The sequence below is a fragment of the Mugil cephalus genome, chromosome 3 (genome assembly GCF_022458985.1).
Source record: "Mugil cephalus isolate CIBA_MC_2020 chromosome 3, CIBA_Mcephalus_1.1, whole genome shotgun sequence".
Lineage (NCBI taxonomy): Eukaryota > Metazoa > Chordata > Actinopteri > Mugiliformes > Mugilidae > Mugil > Mugil cephalus.
The window spans coordinates 16,686,965-16,710,055 of NC_061772.1; the positions used below are offsets into that span (position 1 = coordinate 16,686,965).

The window sequence follows — 23,091 nt, forward strand, 5'->3', positions numbered from 1 at the left end:
AAAAAATAAATAAATAAAAAAATAAAATACAACTGCAAAAACATTGCATATGTGCAAATAAATTGAAAATACAAGTATGTGTTTGTATGTGTCCATATTTAGGACCTTTGTGCTATATATAATATAATTGCTATATTGCATTGTTTATGTAGCTGATGACAACTTCACATCTTAGCCACATCTTTCAGTCTACCCTTCCCTCCCTGCAGCCTCCTCCTTGGCCGGTTCTCTACTTACGAGAGCATTTTTGTCTCCACCTGGTGTTCAAGCTGCTGCAGATGTAAGTAAATAAATGCACGCAAAACACAACCAGAGGCTGTTAGATGTATATATATATATATGAATAAAAAAAGCATGGAAATTATTCACATTATAATAAAAATCGGTTTATTGCAGTTAAAACTCAAAAATCACCAGAATACTGCCAGACACAGAGACGGAGATACAGTGAAACAAATAAAACAGCCAAACAACGACGGGAAACTGCGTGTCATGGCAGCCATTTCCTGAAAATAATCAGTTCCACAGGACGACAGCACACGAGTTACACTTGTATATATTGAGCTATAATTTAAGTCACGCACACACACTCATACAAAGCAAAGAGTTTTTGCTTTATGGCTTCTTTTCCACCCATTAATATTGTCTCCTGGTCTATTAGGTCTATTATAAAAGTACTTATTGCAACTTTTTCCTCTGCCTCATATTATTGTTAACATCATGAATACACCGCTCATCTATCACACGACAATGACCACTGCACCAAAAGCCTGTAATTAGTTTTCACTCAGCAGTAGTGTGGTGTCTCCAGCGAGAAAAATTACTACTCATCTCAGAGAATAAGTTAAGGAAAGTCAGAATCTTTTTGAGCCACGCGTGAAATTGAAGGTTAAAAAAAAAATGAAAAGAACCCAAGAAAAACATTTTGGCAGAGAGGTCAAAGCTGGCGTGACCCTCAGCACCGCTGCTGTGTTAATCGAACACTGGCAGCATGTAGCGCGCGCGTGAATGTAACACAACATCGACGGCATCCCCTCCGAACGTCGCCCATGCCTTCACTTGACATCTGGCTAGAACACAACATACACAGAATATTGCAGTAAGCCCACAATGGCCGCGTGCTCTGCAACACTACAGTGAGCACTCCCGGCTACAGGACGAGGTTTTTTCACATAGACACCACTTGACGTATCACATCGGCTAAACGACACGAAATCCACCAGCACGAAACGGCACTACTGAGACCCGGGGGGCGTGGGGGGGATGGGGGGAAGGGGAGGGAAGGGGGGAGTTGATGAGATGGGGGACAGGTCAGAGGTCGCGTGACGGTCGACAACACTACGGGGCCCAGCGAGTCGATGAAAACGGGACAGGCTGCCGTTGACAGTATAGGCAAACAGCAGATACGTATACGCCTTACGCAACATAAATATTAGTACGTGGACTAGTCGGATTTATACAGCACACACACTTCAGTTACACAGTCTGACATATTTGCGCCGTGTCCTTTACGTTGATCGGGGCGTTATCAACAAAGGCTTTGGCATATAACTTCTAAAGCATTTACATTTCTCTTGACTGAGCAGCTTTTTTTTTTTTTTTTTTTCGTTTTTTTTTCTTTTTGACCTCTGAATGCAGCATAAACACAGATTTGCTTCCAATATAGTTGATGTGGATGCTAGGTTAAATTTGGGAACTCATACACTGAGCACTGTAAATACAAAATGCAACAGATATTTTCAGTGAGACATCATCTGTGCTTGCCCTACTGACAGTTCGTGGACTAAATGAAAAATAAAAAAAATCTGACGCAGAAACGAACGAGGACGTAAGTTTGTTTTTGTAAAAAGCACGTTTAAGATTTTAAGATCTCGGGGCTTGTGAGGACACAACCTTGTACGGACGTCCAAGGCACACTGAAGTACGGAAAAAGTTTTTACAAAAAAAGTAAAATAAAAAAAAATTGTTGAAAATATTCAAATTAATGCAGCAACATTAGCAAAAAAATAGCTGTTTCGTTTAATTTCACTGATAACAAATCATCAAATTTCCCAAATTTAACATAACACATGAACCAGTGTCGACCGCGCGCGTGTGTTTTCGCTCCAGTCCAGCAGCTCATCTCAGCGATCCTCTCGTATTGAAAGTGCACAGGTTCTTTCACTGAAATGAGCTGCCGTGTATTGGGAATCAAAAGAGAAATAGCCTGCACACGGACACACACCTGGGAGCTCTGCTGCAGTCATATTGTGCTATTACCGGTCACGTGAGATACAGAGAGCCAGGGCGCTGAGGGAATGGAGGGAGTGACGGATGATTTCATGATTTCATACACTGGACAAACTTTTCTCAGAGGAGGAGTTTCTCTAAAGGCAGAAATAATCTCATTGGTTCATTTGCGTTAAAATGGGGATGACATTCGTGACCTTTATGATGTTGAAAGGTCATCATCAGTCAAGGAAACTGAAGTATCTCAATTATTTTACCCGCCTTGGCGAGGCGAGGCCCGGATTTCATAATATAAGGCTTCTGTCTAACTCCGCACAGCCAGAAAAACTGTTATTATGCGGCTCTGCCAACTGACATTCCACTACAGCAATGAGAAAACGTCTACCACCGGAGCAGCTCTGCCTCTGAAAAATATTTGTGCAAGAAAAAAACTCCCCTGGGACTTAGAGTTGGCCAGATCACATAAGACTGCAATTTTCTGTCTGCTTTTTGAGGTCTTCCAGTGTGGCCTGGGCTTTGTCCTTCAGCTGGTCGATGTCCACGTTCTGGATGTTGGACAGCTGGCCCAGCACCGACTGCTTGTGTGCCTCCTCCTGGTTGTCCTCGGCGATCATCTTGGCCAGCTCCGTGGGCAGCACCACGTCGTCCCCCGCCTGCTGGATCTGCGTCTCATCTGTCTCGTTCTGAGGTGGATACACACAGGGGCAGTTCCAGGTTCAACACTCATCTTTCTTCCTTGGTTTAGAGATTAGACGAATATGTGACTTTACAAACACAGAGATCCTGTTTTTAAACCCCGAGGATCTCTTTAGAAAAGCATATTAGGTCAGATTTACCTTTGGTAGTCTGTACTTTTCCCGGAAGTGACTTCTAACTGTGGCTCTCTCAGCTTTCTTCTGGGCAAAACTAGCTTCTCGCTCTTGTCTGCAAGAAAGAAGACAAAACACAGAGACACATCTCAGCTCTTTACCAAATAAAAAATATTGTTTTACGAAGTGGGAGTTGCCCATTTTGGCTCATGACATATCTAAAAAGGAGAAGAACGCGCTCTGTGTTACTGTGTGCACTTGGATATCTGCGTCATGTTGGATCTGGATCCTGGAGGCCCTGGGGCCTAGCATTACCATGTGTCCTAACTACAGGGTACAAAGCCAACAGAAGGTGGAGCAGCAGCAGTGATGCCGCGGGGAGAAAAGCAAGTAAGAGGCGTTCCGCTTATATGTGGGAGCACCAGATGCAGCCGCCTGTCTGTCCAGCGGTCCTCAGTGCGCTTGGGATGCGGACTGGCAGAGGTAACCTACAATGTGCAGACTTACTACGACTCCCACATTTGCAGAGCCGCCCGCGCACCTCACTGTGCAGCATTATGCTTTTCCTACTGTGTTCATAAAATGCATGAAATTAGTGTTTGTTCTCCTTCAAAATCCTGACTAGAGTAGGAAGTTGCTTCCTTTTCATGGAAGAAGTGCAAGATACAGTCCAACAATTTTGATACATGCATTTCTAAAAAATAAATACATAACCCTATACAATTGTCATGGAGAAGCCAAATGTTTGGACATTGTGTAGCCTGCACTCCATCAAACAGTATGTGATGCTTCCAGCAGAGGGCAGGCACTAGGCTGCTGGCACAGCCTCCTCCACTCCTCCACTGGAATATTTATGGCTTCTGTCCGGATCATAATTGTCTCCCATAAATTGCTAAATCTGCTGAAAGGCCCCAGACATTTAGAGTCAACAACATGATATAATCCCAAACAAACCTCCTCGTACAGGTCCAAAATAGCACAACTAGAGTGGCATTTGTACAAACGCATAGTAGTTGCTTATAACAGCATGAACAACAGATGATTGTTATTATTATTATTATTTTTAATAAAAGTGGAGCTGCAGGGAAAGAGGTTGCGTTGTTCGCCTAGAAGGATCAAATCAACAACATAATCTAAAGGAGGCGGGGACACTGGAGGGCCACAGGCAGAGTTACCAAAGTGTTTGTACTCAATGTGTCAGGGGATGGGCGATTTATGGGGAGATGCAACATTCATGGGACTGCCCATGTGAGCCCTGGTCCGCTCCGTATTAACGCGAAGAGGCCAGACATCAAATGGCAAAAGGGGCCACGCTACACTCACTCGCAAGCCAATGAGCAGAGCCGCGTGTCTTCGCCTCTCAAGGGCATCAGATGACCAGGATTGTCACTGTGGCTCGGGTGCTGAGGGTGATAAAATGCCTACTTGTGACATGCCAGTATGAGCAACCTGCCCCCACAACCGTAGTCCGCTTTAATCCAAGCAGCGCGGGCGCCCCAGTGATCTATTCCCATGTTTAGCACCTCTGACTAATAACTCACTTCCACTGAAGGTCACAGTGTGACGGAAGAGCATTAAGCATCTCGCCATGTCTCCTGTAGAGCGGAGCCTTAATACTGTCAGAGTTACAGCTTCAACTCCCACTCACTCTTAAAAAGTCTGCACTTGCCACTGAGACAAAAGTGTCCGAACAATGTGTTAGTGAGGATAGGAGTGAGCCAGGATTCTCAAACATGATACAATAGTATAATTTAGAGCACAGAGCGTGCAGTGCCTCTATAGATTTCCATGAATCACAGAAATAAGAGACATAATCTAATCTATGAAATCATTTGCAAGATTTTTTCCCCCATAAAAATCTGAATCCACATTATTATTTTCTATGCTAACATATTGTATGACCAGAAGGGAGTACATGTAATATGGGACGTGGAGTTCTGCTCTGAGGGAAGAATCACTCTAATCAATAGTGAGTTGAACTGTTTACCAAATGACTTTGTTGTTGTTACCTTATATTGTTCTCCAGTGCGCTCTGGGGATAAACAGCACTATAAATATGCAGTCATGTAAAATAAATAAATAAATAAAAATATTATTAACACGCTTTTGCGCGAGTGAGGTATAGTGGACAGATAAAAACGAATAAAGGAAAAGTGACACACTCGGTGCAATCACTGCTGTAAAAAAATAGAGAAAAAGAAAAATTCCCAACTAACAAGATACCAATCATTTACAGGATACTGCACATATTTAATTTGCATCCACCATGGGTAATAACGTAATACGAATGAATGAATATTAGCGTTGATTGTTCGTCTTCATCAAATGCTTCGGCCACGCGACTTTATTTATCACACACTGACTCATTATTCAGTCGCGCACGCACGGAACATTTTTCGCCCCGGGCACGAATCCCTGTAGACATTCCCGTGGAACAGTGATTCCAGGATTACCAAATGAAAAGCGGCGCTGCATAGCCTATTTCGCCTAAGCGAAGAGACGGAGAGCTCCCTGGGCGAGAGGAGCAGCTGTGTGTGGAGCGCTCGCGTTATTGCATTGGTGCGTAAAAAAGCGCGCGGCGCACTGGGAGCTCTCTGCTATTCACACACCGGAACACACTGTTTAAACAAACCACGATGTATTTTTCCTTTCCTGACCAATATCGCTTTCTCGGCAACTTAGCACCCACAAACTTCAATCATCGTCTTACTTTTCCTCCTCTAACTGTTGCTGGTATTGTTCAAATTCCTCTTGAGTCATCCCCTGCGCGGCGGCATCTGATTTCTCCCCTTCGGCTTTCTCCTCCGTCAGTCCGCCCGTCAGGTTCTTCAGCTGTCCTCCCACCACGTGTTTCACCATGAAAGCCATGGCTGCGATGCGAAGAGCCCTCTCTTTGATCGGCAGTGAAGTCGAAAACTCGGTGCGCTCTTGGATAGAGCAGCCGGCGACAGTGTGCAGGGATCAGATGCTTTAGCCAGGCGACTTATAGTGTCGCACAATTTTCAACTTCAGTAATCAAACCTTAGAAAGAAAGAAAGAAAGAAAGAAAGAAAGAAAGAAAGAAAGAAAGAAAGAAAGAAAGAAAGAAAAAGACTGAAATATTCCCGCGGCGCGTCAGAAGCTGGCAGTTTCAGCACCACTTGCCCTGGACAGCTCCGCGCCGAGAAGGATGGAGAGGGCTGCTCAGTTGTGAGTCAACAAGTTTGGCGCTGAACTCTACCAATCCTGTGACTCCGTCCGCAGCCACCACTCCCTCCACCCAATCCCAGGCACCGCCGGACTGGGTGTGCGCTTGCATGGAGCGCGTCGCCATCGTGGGCTGGACGGGATCGCGTGATTCGCCGTCTGATTATAATTCACGATGGAGTCAGACAGAACTCCGAGGGGAACAAACAACACGTGACGAGCCTCAGCATCTCCTGGCTGTTTTGGTGCCTGTCTGACTGTCTTTCTCGGGGTGCGCGCTGGAGCCTAATATACAGTTTGTCAACACACAAAGAGTCCCATAATTGCAAATTAGTCAAATTGCTGTCTGTTAACCGACGGCATTTGTTCGGTTTGTTGGGCTAATCGCTTAGAAATGATGAGTCTCAGCCCCTTCTCTCTTTGTTGCACATGAGCAAGCTCATTTGGATGACATTAGATTAAGCTGGAGTGATGGAGGGTGTTTCCATGCTCATTTAATGCCTCTGTATGTATCCCTTGCTGCTGACATGCAGGAGCTGGAGTTGACATCTTAAGAATACAAATTTATTAATTCTCCAGTCTCACCGTGACGCATCTGCAGTCTGGTACCCTCAAGGGAGTTTATATTATAAATTCTCATGTTCATCGGGTCTCCTTTAAGATTCCCTGCTCCTCTGTTGTTTCTGTGTTTGTGTGTCTTTGATATAGTAGGCACGGTGAGTAGTTCAACATCCCATCACGATTTATTCGAGGCTGGCTGCATCTGGATGATGATGCAGGGTTCAGCTGGAAAGCCTCATTTCTAAAAATATGACCTACGCGGCGCGTGTGAGGAATATTTTAAATCTCCTTTCTGTGAGATTCTTGACATCCAAAGTGTGAGAAGCAACTTTGATCACAAGTCAACAACTTCAGCGTCCTGATCCGCGCAGCAGTCTGACACCGAGCCTGGCCTACTTTTCCGGTCCCCGCGGATCAGGAGAGACAGAGCGCGTCTCAGTGTCTTTTTGTCACAGGCTTAGTGAGGCCCTTTTAGCCCTACACCTGCCTCGCTTTAAAATCTCCCTCCAACTTCAAAGCTGCCACGGTGAATAGATTGAAACGTTAACGCCGTGAATGAGATCAGTGACTGTAATCTTTGCGAAATTGAATAAAAAGAAAGAATTTGCCTAACCAGCATGTTTCAACATCAATTTATATCCATTTTCTTTTGATATTCACACCCGTGGGATCCGTCCCTGAGTCCAAATCACTTTTCTCTGTGGATTAGCAGTGAGCTCTGACTACAGGTGCTCTAGCAGCTGCAGCAGGAGGCTTTAATCTGAGCTGATGTAGGTTTAATGGTGAAGAATTCATACATTTCAGCGAGGAGGACCACATCCCCCACATGACGACATGGCGAGAGGGATGTGCTTCGCAGGACAACAATGCTGATCTAGAAAGTGAGAGCAGAGGTGTTGCGTTTGTTGGCAAGTGCGCCAAACTTGACTTATGACTAATTCATCAGCTGTTTTCACCCCACTCTTGTGATACGGTGTTATCCACCGAGGTACGAACCGGCACGAATAAAGGCACAGCAATTCCTGGCTGCACTCTCAAATCCCACTATGCTTTGAGTTCTTTGTGTTATTGAGGAGGTCTCCTTAGACTGGGGTTAGAGTTGAACAGTGATTACTAGGTGGAAGCTTTAATTACAGCCGCATTTTTTTTTTGTTTAATAACAAATTCCTAGAATTACCAGGAGTTAAAGTGGGGTTTAACTCCTGGTATGTGTGAAGCACATAATCAGGGATGATGATGACGCCTCAGTAGGTTTGTTTGTACTATTGTGTGTCTTTGGGGTGTTGATACATCACATCGAATCCAAACACACCAGAGCCACACAGCGGATAGTCCGAGAACCCCTGAGCTGTGTGCAGTAAAATTGCTGATTTGGCCAATGGAGTCCAGTGACTTTGAACAGAGCAGAGATCGATAGAACGAGTTCAGTTCCCCTCGAAAAAGGCTGCCTGTCAGCAAGGTGAAGCGGCGATGATATTCTAAATATAACGCCCACTGTAACTGATATGGATTTTTTTTTTCAGGTGGGCCTTGTTTTACGTGGCTAATGCACGTTTTCCATCCACACCAGTTCACTGTTTTCACTCTTTCCTCTGTTTCCTTTCTGCTTCTCCAAACTGGAGACTTACAATGCATCTTATTTACATGACCATGAGGTATAAGAACCTAATACATGCCCCCACTTCAGAGAAACCCTGCTAAATAGTTCTTGACTGTGTTGATTAGTTATGCACTTGAGCCAGGTTCGGAGATCTATAACTTTGGGAAACCAGACATGGCCCTGACTGGTAGAGCTACATTATCATGGCTGATGCTTAGTTTACCTGAAGTCAAGCCCGTCAAACACAGGCAAAACAGATGCATGGCAGATATAATTTAGAGTTAAGCGATCAAATGTCTGGTAGCTCAGAAGTTAAAAGCTAAATAGGATGAGTATATTATGTAGAAAACTCCTGAAAATCTATTTGTAACATCAGTGGAGCAACTAATGAGCCATGACTTTCGGATGAAATAGACTATGACTCCAGCCAGAGTAGCTCAGCTAGCAGCTAAGCTGATCAGATATGACTTCTTCCCTTGGGTTCTCAATGTAGGTGGAGTAGTTTGCATTTAAAATATACAACCAGTCAAAAATTTGAACACAAACTTCTCATTGAATTAAATGAGAAGGTGTGCCCAAATTTTTGACTGGTTGTGTACACGAGGGTAAGGGACCTGCCTGTTAGAGAGCTCAGTGGAGCCAGATGCATTTAGCATGAATACTGAATAACTTTACGCACTTCAGTATATGTGTCTTAAATACGAAGACATGAGGCGCGCAAGAGCCGAGGCTTCAGCTGCATTTTACATCCGTAACGTTCCATGTGATGCCGAACAAGATTGTTAGCTTCCGCCAGTTCCTCGAATGAAAGAGACTTCACGTTTGATTCTGTCTGATTGCACTTCCTCCGACTGAAAATGTAATTGCTGCCTCTAAAGAATTCACAGCGGCGAAATGATTTCACATTAGAGGATATTTCTGAGTCCTTCGCTTACCATTAAGCCGCACCTAATCAGCCGTATTTGTTTAATAGCAGCATATGGCATTGAAAGGAAACCATCAGTCAAACGCAGAATAAAACGCCCTCGTTACTCACGGCGCTTGATGTAAAAATAGGCTCATGCTAATGCTGCCTAAGTCCTGCCTGTGCTCAGTTCAACTTACTGCCTACTCAGCTTTGACCGATGTCTCATTGTGCTATGAAAATTAGCAGTTAAGTTCTTTGGAAAGCGCATATGGAGCACATGAGCATGCAAAGCCTTCACACAGATGTTTACTGTAAAAACAATGCATGGCTGCACACAAACCTGACACGCTACTCTCCCTTATTGCATAAACATCTGTGTTTAATCTGCAGAAACACATTTGATTCTGCTACCAAGCCAAATATAGCCTACTGAATAGTGTATAAAAGGAACTTCAGGAATACAGATCGTGTGATATTTGGCCTTTAAATACAAATGAGAGTAAACAAATTGCCATAGCAACAAAACAACAATAGGTTAGAAAGACGTGACACGCTCTGATTGCTCTGTGCCAGGAGTGATTGCAGTTTGAGTCAACACAACCGAAAGCATCGCGCTGGCTCCGGCCCAGTCACACTTCCAGTGGGGGTTACTCTTGATCTTCTAGGATTACAGTGGGAGTCTGTGCGGGTTTTGGGAAAGATGGGTTTATGTACACCATCACTCACGCTCGCTGATCCTCAGCAGCTGAGTGTTATACCTTTGTTTCTTCAGACATGGGATTAGGCCCGTCAAACGAATGTGCCCCGCAGCAGACAATAAGCACCTTCGGGGAGGTTTTAAATTCGCACAGGCGGAGATGACGCCATTAGCAAGTCACCGGGAGGCCTGTCTCAAGGAAAACAGCGTGTGCGTGCGTGTGTGTGTGGCGCCCCCCTTGTGAGATGACAAAATATCACACTAATCTCATTAGAAGTGAAAAGTGCTCAGTGTGCTCAGCTGAAACTATTTTTCGTATCAAGAAAGCCGCTGCGGCCGATTCGGTGTGCCTTGCGATGAGTTTAGATTATTTCTACCGGAGTCCAGGCCCCGACCGCAGATTGAACAGACAGGTGGGGTCACAGCAGCATGGCACCATATGGTGGCGGGCAAGTCGCCCCAGCAGCAGTGGTTTGATGCCCTGCAGGCTGTCCAGGAGGTGTGGAACGGCACCAAATGTCAGCATGGCAACTGTCTCCCCGGTTAACATCAGCTGCTTCCACATCAGATGGAGCCAAAAGAAGAAGACCATTTATACTCTGTTTAAAGATCTATGCAGAAAACGCGGATTACATTTGTCCAGGTGATCAGAGTGAGAGCCATCTCTCTCTGGGTCTCGTGCGTCTGCCCTGGAGCAGCTGAAGCAGATGGGGTATTGCAAATAAAAAAAAAAAAGAATGAAATACCTCTTTCCAGAAATTCAGCTAGACTGGATAATCCACAGAACACAGTGCCAACCATCTTCAGAGGGACTGTTTCTTCAGTGGAAAGTAGTTCAGATGGAAACTGTTGACAGCGAAATCTGTGGATTATCCTGAGATACTGTCTTTTTTGGAAAGAGATGTTGCTGTGAAGAGTGTTTTACTGTTTTACAGAAGAGAGGAGGACGTCAGCCCATTCTCCTCTTGCTTTAGCGGAGCAGCAGAACTCTCAGAGACGAGTGTCTCCACATGAGCACATGAGCAGAATGCATCTGTCCGTATCAAACTCATATTTACATGGATGGGTTCAAAACACAAATATGGAAAATATTCTCAGATATGATCGGAATTCTTCTTCTTTTTTTTTTTGTTCTTGTTAATCACTTTAAAAATGAATATGTTATCTTTCCATTACACAAAAAGGGTTTTCAATCAATTCTGAGCAACAGATGCTTTGGTGTATAATTACTTCATGAATTATTCTTCCTTATTTCAGCAGGGATATACACATTCCTACATAACATATACATGTTCACTCGGGACCAATTTTCTCTAAATTGGTCTTTTAACTGAGAGAAATTACATCCATTAGAAGAAACTGAAAGCAGAAGCCCAATCTGGGATTCATATTACGTACTGGCGTCTTCGGAAGTGTGAAAAAAAAAGCCGCCAAGAGACACACTCAGCGACAGGAAAACGAGCATATCAAAAGTGAGAAAGATGAAAGACAAATGTTCGCAGGACTGAAGCTGAAATAGGTTGTGAAATTGAGTGTGAAAATGGGAAAAAAAGGCTTCAAAATGGTCTGCAGCTGCCACCGAAAAGATCGGATCAGGAAATCAGAGGGACAGATCGTCACAGAATGTACCGAGTCGCTGTTCTGAACAGAGCAGACGGCTGACTCACAGACGGTGTTAAAAAAAAAAAGGTAGTGGATCACCTTTATGATGATGACTGCAAAGGTTCAGATTTGACTATGACATTGTGACAGAAATCCCCAGCAACAGAGGCACCTGAACAAGAGAATAGAAAATTAAGAAACAGGACATTAAACAGAATTGTCCCCCTCAACAGCTGGAAGTTAACGCTCATCAGAGTCATGGATTTTTTATTTTTTTTCAAATAGCACAAATGTTCACTGGAATTTAAGGATGAGCTCATCTTGATCAAAGGTTACTGGGTAGAGAATTGTCTGCGAGGTTTTTAGCTGTCTAGACCATGGTACATTCAAAAACAAAAACAAAAAAAAAACAAGTTGGAATTGTTCTGAACTAACTCACTAGGGGTGAAGGGGTGTAACATAAATGAGCCAGGCGTGAAACAGGTTCAGCTGGTTGGCTACTAATGTACAATAATACAAAAATAAAACAAAGCACATGAAGAACAAAGGAACAAAAGCGTGCAATGGAACAAAGGAAGAAGTTCTCCAAAGTTTAAATAGATAAATCTCTCAAAAACCAACCAATGTTACTCATGTAAATGCTCAACCAAAACAGAAACAGAACACCGATGGGAGTAGCACCCCTAAAACTGGTGTTACTAGATAGAATACTTCTTAGTGTGTGCAGTAGCATGTAATTAGAAGAGAAATCAAAGCTAGCCCGTGCTCCAAAAAATGACATGGATCTTTCTCAACAGAAGAAAAGTATCTCAAAAGCATCTTTACACTAAACAGGAAACATTCAAATATGTTCAGACTTATATAATAAATGTAGTAACTTTAAGAATTTAAGTTTTTAGCAAAATAGCTGAAGATGACACTTTGACACTTTTGATTATGAAGTTGAAACCAGAGCAGTTGGATTTTGTTTTTGTTTTCTTGAAGACATCACTCATCCAAGTGTCTTTTTCTGGTTTTAAATGCCTGGTGCAGGTTTGGGTTTATACATGGAGACATATGAATGGGTCTGAATAAAACTTGATATGAAGAAGCCACTTATAACATCTTCATTAAAACCCAACATGTTCTCATGTTCTGTTACAGGTCTTATATAAGAACTGCTGGTAAGTTGATGACGTCATGATGACATCATTGAGAACAAGAACAAATGCCCATAAGGGGCGTGACTATTGGCCACATTTGTTCTTGATGATGTCATCATGACGTCATCAAATGAGCAGCAGGAGTTTTTAAATAGGACCTGTTTCCCATTTCCCACTAATAGTTTTGGAGGTTGGGTCTTAAGGTCCAACCTCCTCCGCTGACTCTGGCCTGTCCAACCCAGCAGCCAGATGATCAGCCCACTGTGGCTGCAGGTGGAGGTCTCAGCCTCCTCCAGACACCAAGCTCATGCTTAGCCTCCAGCCAATCCAGTGGAAGGCCATTAGTGGCCCTTATAGTATTTTTATACTATAATAATAGGCACATTCTCTCTGTGCCTGTCTGGGTTTTCGAGCGCCACTCAGTCATGACGTCTATAATGTCATGCGCTCCCTAGGGCCTCTTCAGACCTTGCATTAAGATCCGATCTGGACCGTTGGATCACATCTTTAGGCGTGGTCAGACCTGACATTAACATGCGTCTTCAAATGCTTCCCCTGTTCCCATCTCACTTTATAGCACTCTGTATGCAAATAAACCCAAACATCATCTGGGGTTCAGTGGAATATTTTTACATCTATTGTCTCCAACGGAACAACTCTGTTTTATGTGTGTGCGTCATGACTTGGCACTTTCGCACAACCTATTATTTACTGATCTCCACCCTGACGTTAGCGAATGACTGAGGCAAAACGCTGCTTTCTAGGAGCTCCCCTGTTGAGTGTAGGCATGTTGTGTTTCTATAAGCAGAAGCTCTGAGGTCAGTCTTGCATGGAGGCTGGAGACGACTCACCACCTGCTGTAGGAGCTACAGGACTCGTTCTCTGTCGTTTTGCCTGATGTTTGGGAACAAACAAAGTATCTGGAAAGTTTCATGCAAAGTGGAGTCTAATGTCTTATGCAAACACTTATTTTCTTTAAATGTATTTCGTATTTGTTACCGTGGTGCATTTTAAAATAAATGTTTTAAGCTCAACACGGGCTCTTTATTTAATCATAATTCATGTTACATGTAAGTAATAAAAAATTGACACCATGCTGTGTAAATATGGAGTCAACACCTGTAGTATTTAACAACTGACACTATGAGGAAGTCGATGTCTAACACTATACACTAAGTGTAGTGATTCTTAGTAATTCTGCTGAATGGAATCAAATCCCTGCAGCCAGTTTTACAACAGCGAAGGCCCTTGCATTAGCATATTAGCATAAATTATTTTAAATGGTTCTCAATCTCCTATGTGTGCAGTGCCTGGACTTATTTCTTACTGCCAGCTGTGAAGTGTATTTTACCACAAAATCTCGTCAAAGCCATCGTTAAGCTTCTTTTCTTGTCGGTCACCCAGTCAGCCATTCATTTATTTACACATATATATCTCACTATCTTCTCGAGGACATTCATTGACGTAATGCTTTCCAGGGCCCACGGGCTAACGTTAGCCTCCACAGCGAAGTGCTTAACTCCAACCCCAACGCTCAGCTAAACCTTGCTCTAACCTCAACCCTAAGACCAAGGCTTAACCCTTTAACAGGCCTTTGAAGATGATGTTTCTGTTTTCGTGCCATGCTCGATCGAGTGCTGTTTAATCCTTGCCCTTTATGTTCTCTAAAACTACTGCCAACCTGTTAAAGCCACTTAAAAGAAACCGGCCTACATCAAATGCAGCCCCTATCTCCATGTGCGAACAGGCTAGCATTAACATCATACTCCTCTTCTGGACGTATAAATGCGTGATCTTGTATTAGTATAAGTAGCTCTGGTGGGTTTAAACCTTATAGGCAGAGAAGCTTTATTGCCACGCTTGCACCGACTGGGCACCCAAGTGCTTGCACAGTTTGACAGTCTGCGACATCATCTGTGTGCAACTTTAATTTTGGTAAAAAATGCCTTTTAACTGCAGGGTGAATGGAAACAAAGAGTACAAGTTATGATTGAAAACAAGAGATATTAGCACTTGACATGAGGTAGAGACTTTTCATTACAGACGTTTTAAAGGATCACAGGTCGGATGTGAGTCCACATTTAGAGCTAAACCTGCTCAGGTCTCTGCTTAGTTCACTTTTCTTTAACCCCCTGCTATCGCACACTTGGCTTTCCCCTCTTCTAACCCTTCCTTCTTATCCTCCCCCTCCTTCCTCACCCTCTCGTTTGCCTCCTTCAAATCCCCGCCACCCTCCCTCTGTCCCTCCCCGCCGTCCTCCCTTGCCTGATTTAGACCTCTTGCCTGAGAGGAACATCAGAGCACAATGGTTTAGTGCTGGATGAGCTTAAATGGAATGAGAAAACCGGAAAATTCTCTTTCATGACTAGATGCAAACAATTGGCAGCGCGAGGGTGAACGGAGGAGAGGAGCGTGAGATAAAGCAGGCGGGGAAATAACAGGACAGAGACAAAGATGGAGGAAAAATTGCTGGCGAGGTGGCTGGAGATGGGGTGAAGGTCAGTGAAGAAGGGTCAGCTAGACGGAGACCGAGGAGCGGTTTTTAATCCCCAAAGCGATTCTGATAACAATTTGTCCTCTGACATTTGCAACTTAATAATAAAGCTACTGCAGATTATCCCAGGCTTGTGTGTGTGGATTTTTAGGGGAAAGGTCTCAGTTTTCAAATACTCCACTTTGAGTTTCATTAAAAGCTTCAGAAGGATTTTCTTCTGCCCAATTTCTCTACTCCCTGTTGCAGTTTTGACAATGTATGCAATGCAGGGTAGTAGGAAAAAATAAAACTTTTACTCAGAACTAACTAAATGTTTTTTAAAAACACACTATCAAATGCAGTGAATTGAAAGTTTATAAATCACAATGAAACCCTTTAACACAGGGGTGTCAGACTCATTTTAGTCCAGTTTTATCTCAAATGGGGCAGACCAATCATATAATAACCTAAATATAACGACAACTCCAGAGATTTTCCATTTCTTTTAGTGCAAAGAAGAACAAGTAAATTAAGAGAATGGTTACAATTAATAAGCTATCCTTAAAAAATGTAAATTTCTTAAGAAAAATCTGTGCAATTTGACCACACTGAGTGACTAAAACAGTGGACAAATTAGGAATAGCAGTTATTTTCATTGAACAATTGCAGCCAGTTTGACAACTGTGACACGTCAGTTCAAGTCTGGCGCCCTGAATGAGACTGTATTACTTAACTTTTTTTAAGGAAACACATTTTTGAAAGAGTAGATACAGTAATTAGCTAATTTGATCAAATTTTAAACTGATACTGTTGAATATCTGGAGTCATTTTTAATCCTGTGTCCTTTTCTCTATGCTGCTATTGACCTTCAGTCTATATATTTTAGTTTTTTTCCCCCCTGGTACATAAAAGTTCAACAATTTGGTTATTTGGAGACTATTATTTCGTTTACTACTGCTTATCCTCACTAGGGTTGTGTGGGTGGCTGGAGCCCATCCCAGCTGACTGTTATTTACTGTATTCATTTTTGCTTCTAGACACAACTTTAAGTTACGCATATTGTGCGTCTGTTTTTGCTTTTCTGACTGGGGTCATAACAAAAACGTAGTTGGTATGGTAGTGTGGAAATTTTTGCTGTTGCTGCTGCTGCTGCTGCTGCTCTTCTTCCAATTAGTGAAATGGGCCTGTTGTTCCAGTGAATGGAAGACTTCTTCTTCTACACTTCTTCGTAACGGTGTGAAATTCAGAGAGAGCAGCTCTGGTGACTTAGCGGAAAGGTTAATACCAGGATATTTGATGTGTTCAACCCTGCTGACAGATTGGTAGTCATGTAGATTTAGACCAATTTATGGAGGCATTTGAGAATTAAAATATGAGATTTGTGACTTCTGCAAGAAATTCAAAGAAAATGGTAGCAGAGAGAGAGGACATCCTTGTCTTGGGCCCAAGTTGCAGTGTGAAACAAAACCCAGGGTGTCGTCTGTATAGTGGATGAGTGATCTCACAGGTGGCTGATTGTCTGCTAGCAGCAAGATGGTTTGAGCTTCAAAACCGCTCTCCTGGAGTACTATTGGTGACGTAACGAAAGCGTCATCTGGACATGGACATACAGTCCATGGCTGTGACCTTGAGGTCTGCCAGAGCCTTGCACTCCGTGTATTCGTGGTGATTGACAGAGTTTTCCTTTTCCATACATGCAAGCCTGCTGAACACTCTCTGGTAGATCTACAATACATGTTCTGGCATCTTTGCAAGCGCAGCTACGAGGGTGGTGTTGGTGGATGAGAGCATTCTTCTGCAGCTACAAAACACACGTACAGTATAGCACATATGAGCAGACTGCCACATGTGCCTCCGTGCCAGCAACATGCATTCTTTCCTATCTTTCGTAACACCCCTCCCCCATGAGCACAATGACAAGTTATGACAGAAGTTATGACCCCAAGTCTGTGCCGCGATCCTCTCTCTTGCTTCTCCTGCGAACACACGCACACACACGCATGCGGGCGGGCTTTGCTGTCACTGAAACGATGACGTTTCCCAGTGCAGAGTCACATGAGGTTGAGTCATCCAGCTTATTCTTACTTTCACATAAACACAGGCTTGGTGTGTTTACAATATGAGCACCAGCTCCCTCAGTGTGACCTCAGAAAACCGTCTCTCCGGCCCGTAGCTCCTCTGGCACTGCTTTGTTATATTTTAGGATTCAAAGCAAGGAAGAGAGGCAGAAGACAAAGCATGTGCCTTGGGAGTGAATGCAATTTTCTGGACTTTTTGAGATCCTTATGGGAACGATGTGGCGCCCGCAGCACGTACAGCCCTCGCTGTCTGCCACACTGACCCAGCTCCATCTGAAGCACCCTCATGAACACCACGTGTGCGCGCGTTGCGTGCTGCCGCTCTGTTTGTCCGTCCGCTGAAAGCTTTGCGAGCGCTGATGTTTACACGGCCCCGGCGGACATTACTGATCCGAGACCAGCTGAACCGCCTCTAACCTGAGACCTCGCGGAGTTGGGACGGATCGGAACAGGGATGAAAAAAAGTGCCAGTGTGTGCCATCACGTGTCCACGCGGTCACGTATTTCGTGCTATAAATAGGTGTCTGATATTTGCTTCTGGATGTGCTTTGTTGCTAAAGTTTGACCCCGATCCTAATTATTTTAAAAATGACAGCATCCCGACACACGCTGCAATTAAGAGCGTCATTTCCTCTCCGTTCTCTCCCCCTTATTCCACCTTTCTCTCCTAAATACACACACACAGCTGACTTCTTCAGACAAATTCCTCTCAGCTCCCCATCTCCGATGACCTCATCCGATCTCAGCCCTCACACGCTGCTGCCTCTGCTCTCCTTAAAGGCCTCATATCCGTAAACACCAAATACACACACACATAAAGAGGCCGTGTTGCCGTTCCCCATGTGAGGACGGAGTATGAGTCAGTGCGTGTCCGTGTGCACGTGCAGTGCGTTGGCTGGAGGTGGGGCTAATCGTCCTCATCCTGTCACTTCCTGTGTTCCTCTGTCTGCTCAGGTTCTGGGACGGCCGCACGGGTAAACAACAGACTATGGACACTAGTCACACACCAACTGACAAATCTATCAGCTGCTGTTGTTTTCCAAAAAGATCATTTGTTAAGGCGCGCGAGAACACCAGACGTACTGAGAAGCACAGCCAGGCCTTGTTCCTCTGCAAGCAACCACAGTGCACTAGTTACACTTGTTTCAGAGGAAACGGACGCCACGAACGAAGCAGAAAAATTCAATACAATAAACCACCGGTGTTAAATAAAGCACCCTGTCTGTTGAGGCTTCTGCTGGGGAGGGAGTTAATGTTGAGCCCCCAGCGAGTGTCTGTGCCCTAGATTTTGAGGTGGCGTCGTGCATTGTTGCCTCTCGTCGGACCCCTGTTGGCGACGTAGCTGAGATTGAGCACGTCGACCAATCGGTGGCGGAGGTGGTTGATTAGTTAGTGACTGGTTAGTCTGACTGGTTGTCCACCTTAGCCAACCACAGCAGGAGAAGAGAAACAAGCGATGAAGGCAAGCAAATCAAGAGGACACATACCAATAGTTTTTTGCCAGCAACAGAAAATAGGAGATCATCTGTCTATCGACAGCCGTAGCTCTACGTGTTTTTTTTCTTTTCAATGATGAGCTGCTGCCACCTGCTCATATGGAGACTCATTTCCTCAAACACAGACGCAGCGCAGTGACACTCTGGCTGGCTGTTTAATGTAGTAATTGTATTGTTATTATTTTTTCAGTTATATTGCTGATTATATTGTTGCATGTTAACAGTGGCGTGGATATTGTTACACACTGTTGCTTTGGCCGCTGGGGGAAGGACATATACTCCAAGGCTCAGGAGCACGTTTCTATCCGCACATAGAGCCCCAAAGCCAGGTAGAGATGCACTGTGGTCCGGGAAGTCGCAACAAGCACACACAGTTTATACAAACTGGCTGTGCCAACATACATTCACAAAAAGAATGTATGTTTTTGTCATTGAGGTAAACTGGGATTTAATATAATTGTCTGGGGAGAACAAAGCACTGAATTCCCGTCTTCTCTCCTGAATTCCCCTCTCCTCAAATCCACAAATCCACTCGCCTGGTACGACACAAGGAGGACTTATATAAGATCCTGTCTACTGGTAGATGTCTCCGCTCAACCTCTCACCCTCCCCCCCTTCACCAAAGAACATGAGGCCAGCTCTGATGAGACCCAAAAAAACGGCTCATATGCTCTACTGAATCAAGCCCTCACCCCAAAGGCAAACTCATCATCTTCATCCCTGCTGGAATGCCAACATTTCCCCCCCTCCCCTCACCACGTCAGACCTTTGCTCACCGAATTCAATTAACTCCGGCTCAATCGGAGCGTCTCTTCACGCGTCACAGCTGAAGGTGAAGGAAAGGTTAGGCCCCAAAGTAGGCCGTTGACGTCTGAGGAGTCAGGGCCGAATGGTAGAGCCATTGGACGAGGAAGTTGGATTTATGTGGCAGGCTGCCTGAAGACGTTAGCGTTGCTGGGCGCCACAGCGATGGCCTCCACGCCACGTGATGCATGCGGCGTGTGCACGTAGGCTGGATGGATGTTTCCCTCCCAGCCAGGAGAGAACGTCGGTCATGGCTCGTCCCTGTTGAGCGGGAGAGCTGTCGCAGTAGAACGCCGCACACCTGGCCGACAGGTCACGAGAAGTAGGGCAGTTACACAAACATCAGAGCACAACAAAACACTCCGGCTGACTGAGCTGCATCGATAATGGCATGAGTTTTTACACACGGCATCTATTTAACACTGATTCCGACGGATTTATGACGCATCAAAAAAACTGTTTGCCACTCATTCAGATACGTGTCTTGCGTGCACCTGCAGTATCGTCACGCTCAACATTCAAATGTGTTTATTCTCAGCACTTGAGGAAAAAAAAGGAAAGTGTTTGCGCGCTGTAGCTGCTGCATGTGGTGCTTTCACAGTCTTCGTAGTCACGTGTTATCTGACATGACGGGGGCTCTCTCTGTCTCTCTCTGTCTGTTTCCATTTTTCTACCATCGTTTCCTCAAACCTGAAGATACACATTTGATTTCATTGCATTTGTCTCCCGCCGTCCCCCTTGTGGATGTAAATTGTTCTTTTGGGGAAAGGTTCAAAGGACAAGGCAGCGTGAAGGCCTAAAAATATCATACAGGGTGACGTCAGGATGAATGCACAACAACATGTGTGACAATGCCAGCAAGCCAAGGTGTAAGAAGATATCATTTAGGAAGAATCATTCAGCATTAAAAGACATTTGAAAAACTAGTGTAGTTGACGTGGTGGCTGGACGCTCGAAGATTTTACCGCCCACTGAGGAGTCCTCCGTTGGTGAACATCTTCCAACCTTTTTACGATGGCCACCTCTAATACTCCCGTCCCTTGTAGATGGCGCAGAGTAAAAAATAAAAAACATTCTTGAGAGCCACGTGAGTCATGCACGACGTCGCTGCCCACGCCTGTGTGTGTTTGTGTGTGTGTGGTGTGATGATTAATCCAGCTTGGACTGAGGCGGGAGGCGAGCCTTTGAAGACAAATCTCAGCCGAGTAGGGAAATACTGAAGCAGGGACCAGGATGAACACAACTAATTCAAACCTAATGCCAGTGAAGGACGGGTAGTGGCCTTGGTCAGTGTTTCAAATGATAAAACACTGGGATGGTTGTTCTTTATCACGGACAGCTGAGCAGGAATAAACCTCTTCAGAGCCACCAGACCAAAATGTCACCCCACCGTAGCAGAAGGGCTATAAAATCACGCAAGCAGTGATGTAAAACTGGCCTCGGGTTAGAAGAAGAACAGCAACGGTTTGTCTGTAATTCTCACGTAAAGTATCAGTGGACCGAGGTCTTCCTCCATCACAGTTTCAGATTTAGATAATCACAATACAAACGTTAATTTTTTCATACAATAAAATAAAATCACTAGTTTGAGTTCATCTGGATTTTTTTTTCTATGATATTTAATATATACACAGATCAGGCATAACATTATGGCCACCTACCTAATATTGTGTAGGTCTCCATTGTGCCTCTACCAGTTTTGACTCATCAGAGAATGGACATGGACCTTCTGAGGTGTCTGGTAACAGGATGTTGTTAGTGGGGGACTTTGGGTCCTATGGGTTGAGGGGAGGTATCTGTATCAGGCTTTTCAAATGCATCCCAGAAGATACTTACTCTGTTTGGGATCTAGGGAATTTGAAGACCAGGTCAACACCTTGTGCTGTTTTTCATGATTTCTGAGTTGAGTTGTTCCTAAACCTGCCATTAAGGAGTGTCATTGCTATGGGGTGGGGGTGCATGTCTAAGTAACATCCACGTGAATGCCAGGTCCAAAAGTTTTCCAGCAGAACAATGAATTGTCACAAGATGGTCAGTGTTATTCACTTCACTTCTCCTGTCAGTGGTTTTAATGTTGATGCATTTGTTCTGAACTAATGGTTTGAGTATAATTTTATGTTCAAGGTAACTGTCATGGCCTTTTCTCACCATCTGCTGCTATTTGCAATCCGTTTAAAACACGTGACACGAATGACTGTTGTTTACTGTCATCAGCCTCAGCCTCTGCATAAAGAACTAAGTGCTGAATGTCTGCTTCGAATGAGGATCATTGCAATGTGTATGGGTTCTGGAAAATCTGCATAATAATTGAACTTGGTAATCATAATCACTGTGGTTCGCAAATTGATGAGGAAAACCACAATCATACAATTACGCAACATCTTCCAGGCACAGAAACACACACACACTTACACACAGATGAGAGGGGCAGAGGTGGCAGCACGCTGCGATGATCACTAGCACGATTATAAATAGATATGGCGATCACATTGCTGCACAAAACAGTGAAAACGTACAGTAAAAACCCAGAGCAGGGATACGTCAGGAGCTCTGAGCCACTGAAGCAGTGATCCATTAAATGGAGAACACAAAGGGGACAAAGTGAAGGGGTCAAGCACTGCCCTGAGTGGAGTTCATCATAGCAGACCCACGCAGGACAAAGGAGAAGCGGCGTCATCCGTATTCATCCGACAAACAAACAAACAAAAATAAATAAATCTATTGTAAACGGTCTCCTGTTCGGCCATCACGGAGAACATGTGTGCTCGCTAACAGCTTGCCTCGCTGCGGCTATGTGATTATACGTGTCTCTTCACATGTGAGTTGCCACGATGCATCAACTTAATTAATGTGAATGTGCTCGGAGCAGCCCGGAGTCATTCCTGCCCACGGTAGAGAGGCTGTTACATCACTCACACGGAGCAGGAAACACAAAAAAACACACACAGCTGTTCTGGAGACATTTCCCCTGCCCGTAAATGCGGGATAACGTTCCCCTCCTAACATCCAACGCAAATGCATTCGCGTTTGTTGTACTTGGTGAGCCGTTCCGGCCTCTTTTGCCTCCTGTATAGGGTTGTTTCTGCGAGGTGGTGTGTGTGTGCGCGCGCTGTGGAGCTGCAGCTGCTGAGCCACACACTGACTTCTGGCTGCATTCATTAGCTCCCGTGTTTTTTAGGAGGATCTGGCTCACGACACTGCGCAGCCTTTCAGTCCTCATCTGCGTCTCTCCTCCCCCTGCCTTCCTTGCCAGGCTGCAGGAGTAAAGTCAGGCGGCGTGTGTGGTCGCCCCCGCGGGTGCACGGCGGCAATGGGTGGCACCTCCGGGTCCTCACGGAGCAAGTGGCCCCCGACTTTTAAAATGTTGTCCAGCACTCGGTGATGCTTTTCTTGAAGGTTATTATTTCTAAAAACTTTGGTTCAGCTCTGAACGGTTCTATTCGTGCTTTGCTGCGGGAATGAGTGGATGTCACCTCGGAGCCCAAGGCAGTCATTAACCCCCCCCCT

The 23,091-nt window shown here is 44.6% G+C and overlaps 1 protein-coding gene across 1 annotated transcript; it reads right to left on the minus strand.

The window, feature by feature from the left end:
- Positions 1-364: 364 nt before the first annotated feature.
- On the minus strand, positions 365-6,602 carry cplx3b (complexin 3b). Its single transcript, XM_047581474.1, has 3 exons — positions 5,749-6,602; positions 3,066-3,153; positions 365-2,912 (listed from the first exon to the last, which is right to left on the minus strand). The coding sequence occupies exons 1-3, from the start codon at positions 5,904-5,906 to the stop codon at positions 2,688-2,690; spliced, it is 471 nt and encodes a 156-aa protein (XP_047437430.1). The 5' UTR covers positions 5,907-6,602; the 3' UTR covers positions 365-2,687.
- Between the last annotated feature and the right edge of the window lie 16,489 nt (positions 6,603-23,091).

Bases quoted from the DNA above. Each gene is read 5' to 3' on its own strand.
- cplx3b (XM_047581474.1), bottom strand. From the start codon at position 5,906: ATGGCTTTCATGGTGAAACACGTGGTGGGAGGACAGCTGAAGAACCTG. The intron at 3,154-5,748 runs GTAAGACGATGA...TCTTTCTTGCAG, and splicing joins CAACAGTTAGAGGAGGAAAA to ACAAGAGCGAGAAGCTAGTT. The intron at 2,913-3,065 runs GTAAATCTGACC...TATCCACCTCAG, and splicing joins AAAAGTACAGACTACCAAAG to AACGAGACAGATGAGACGCA.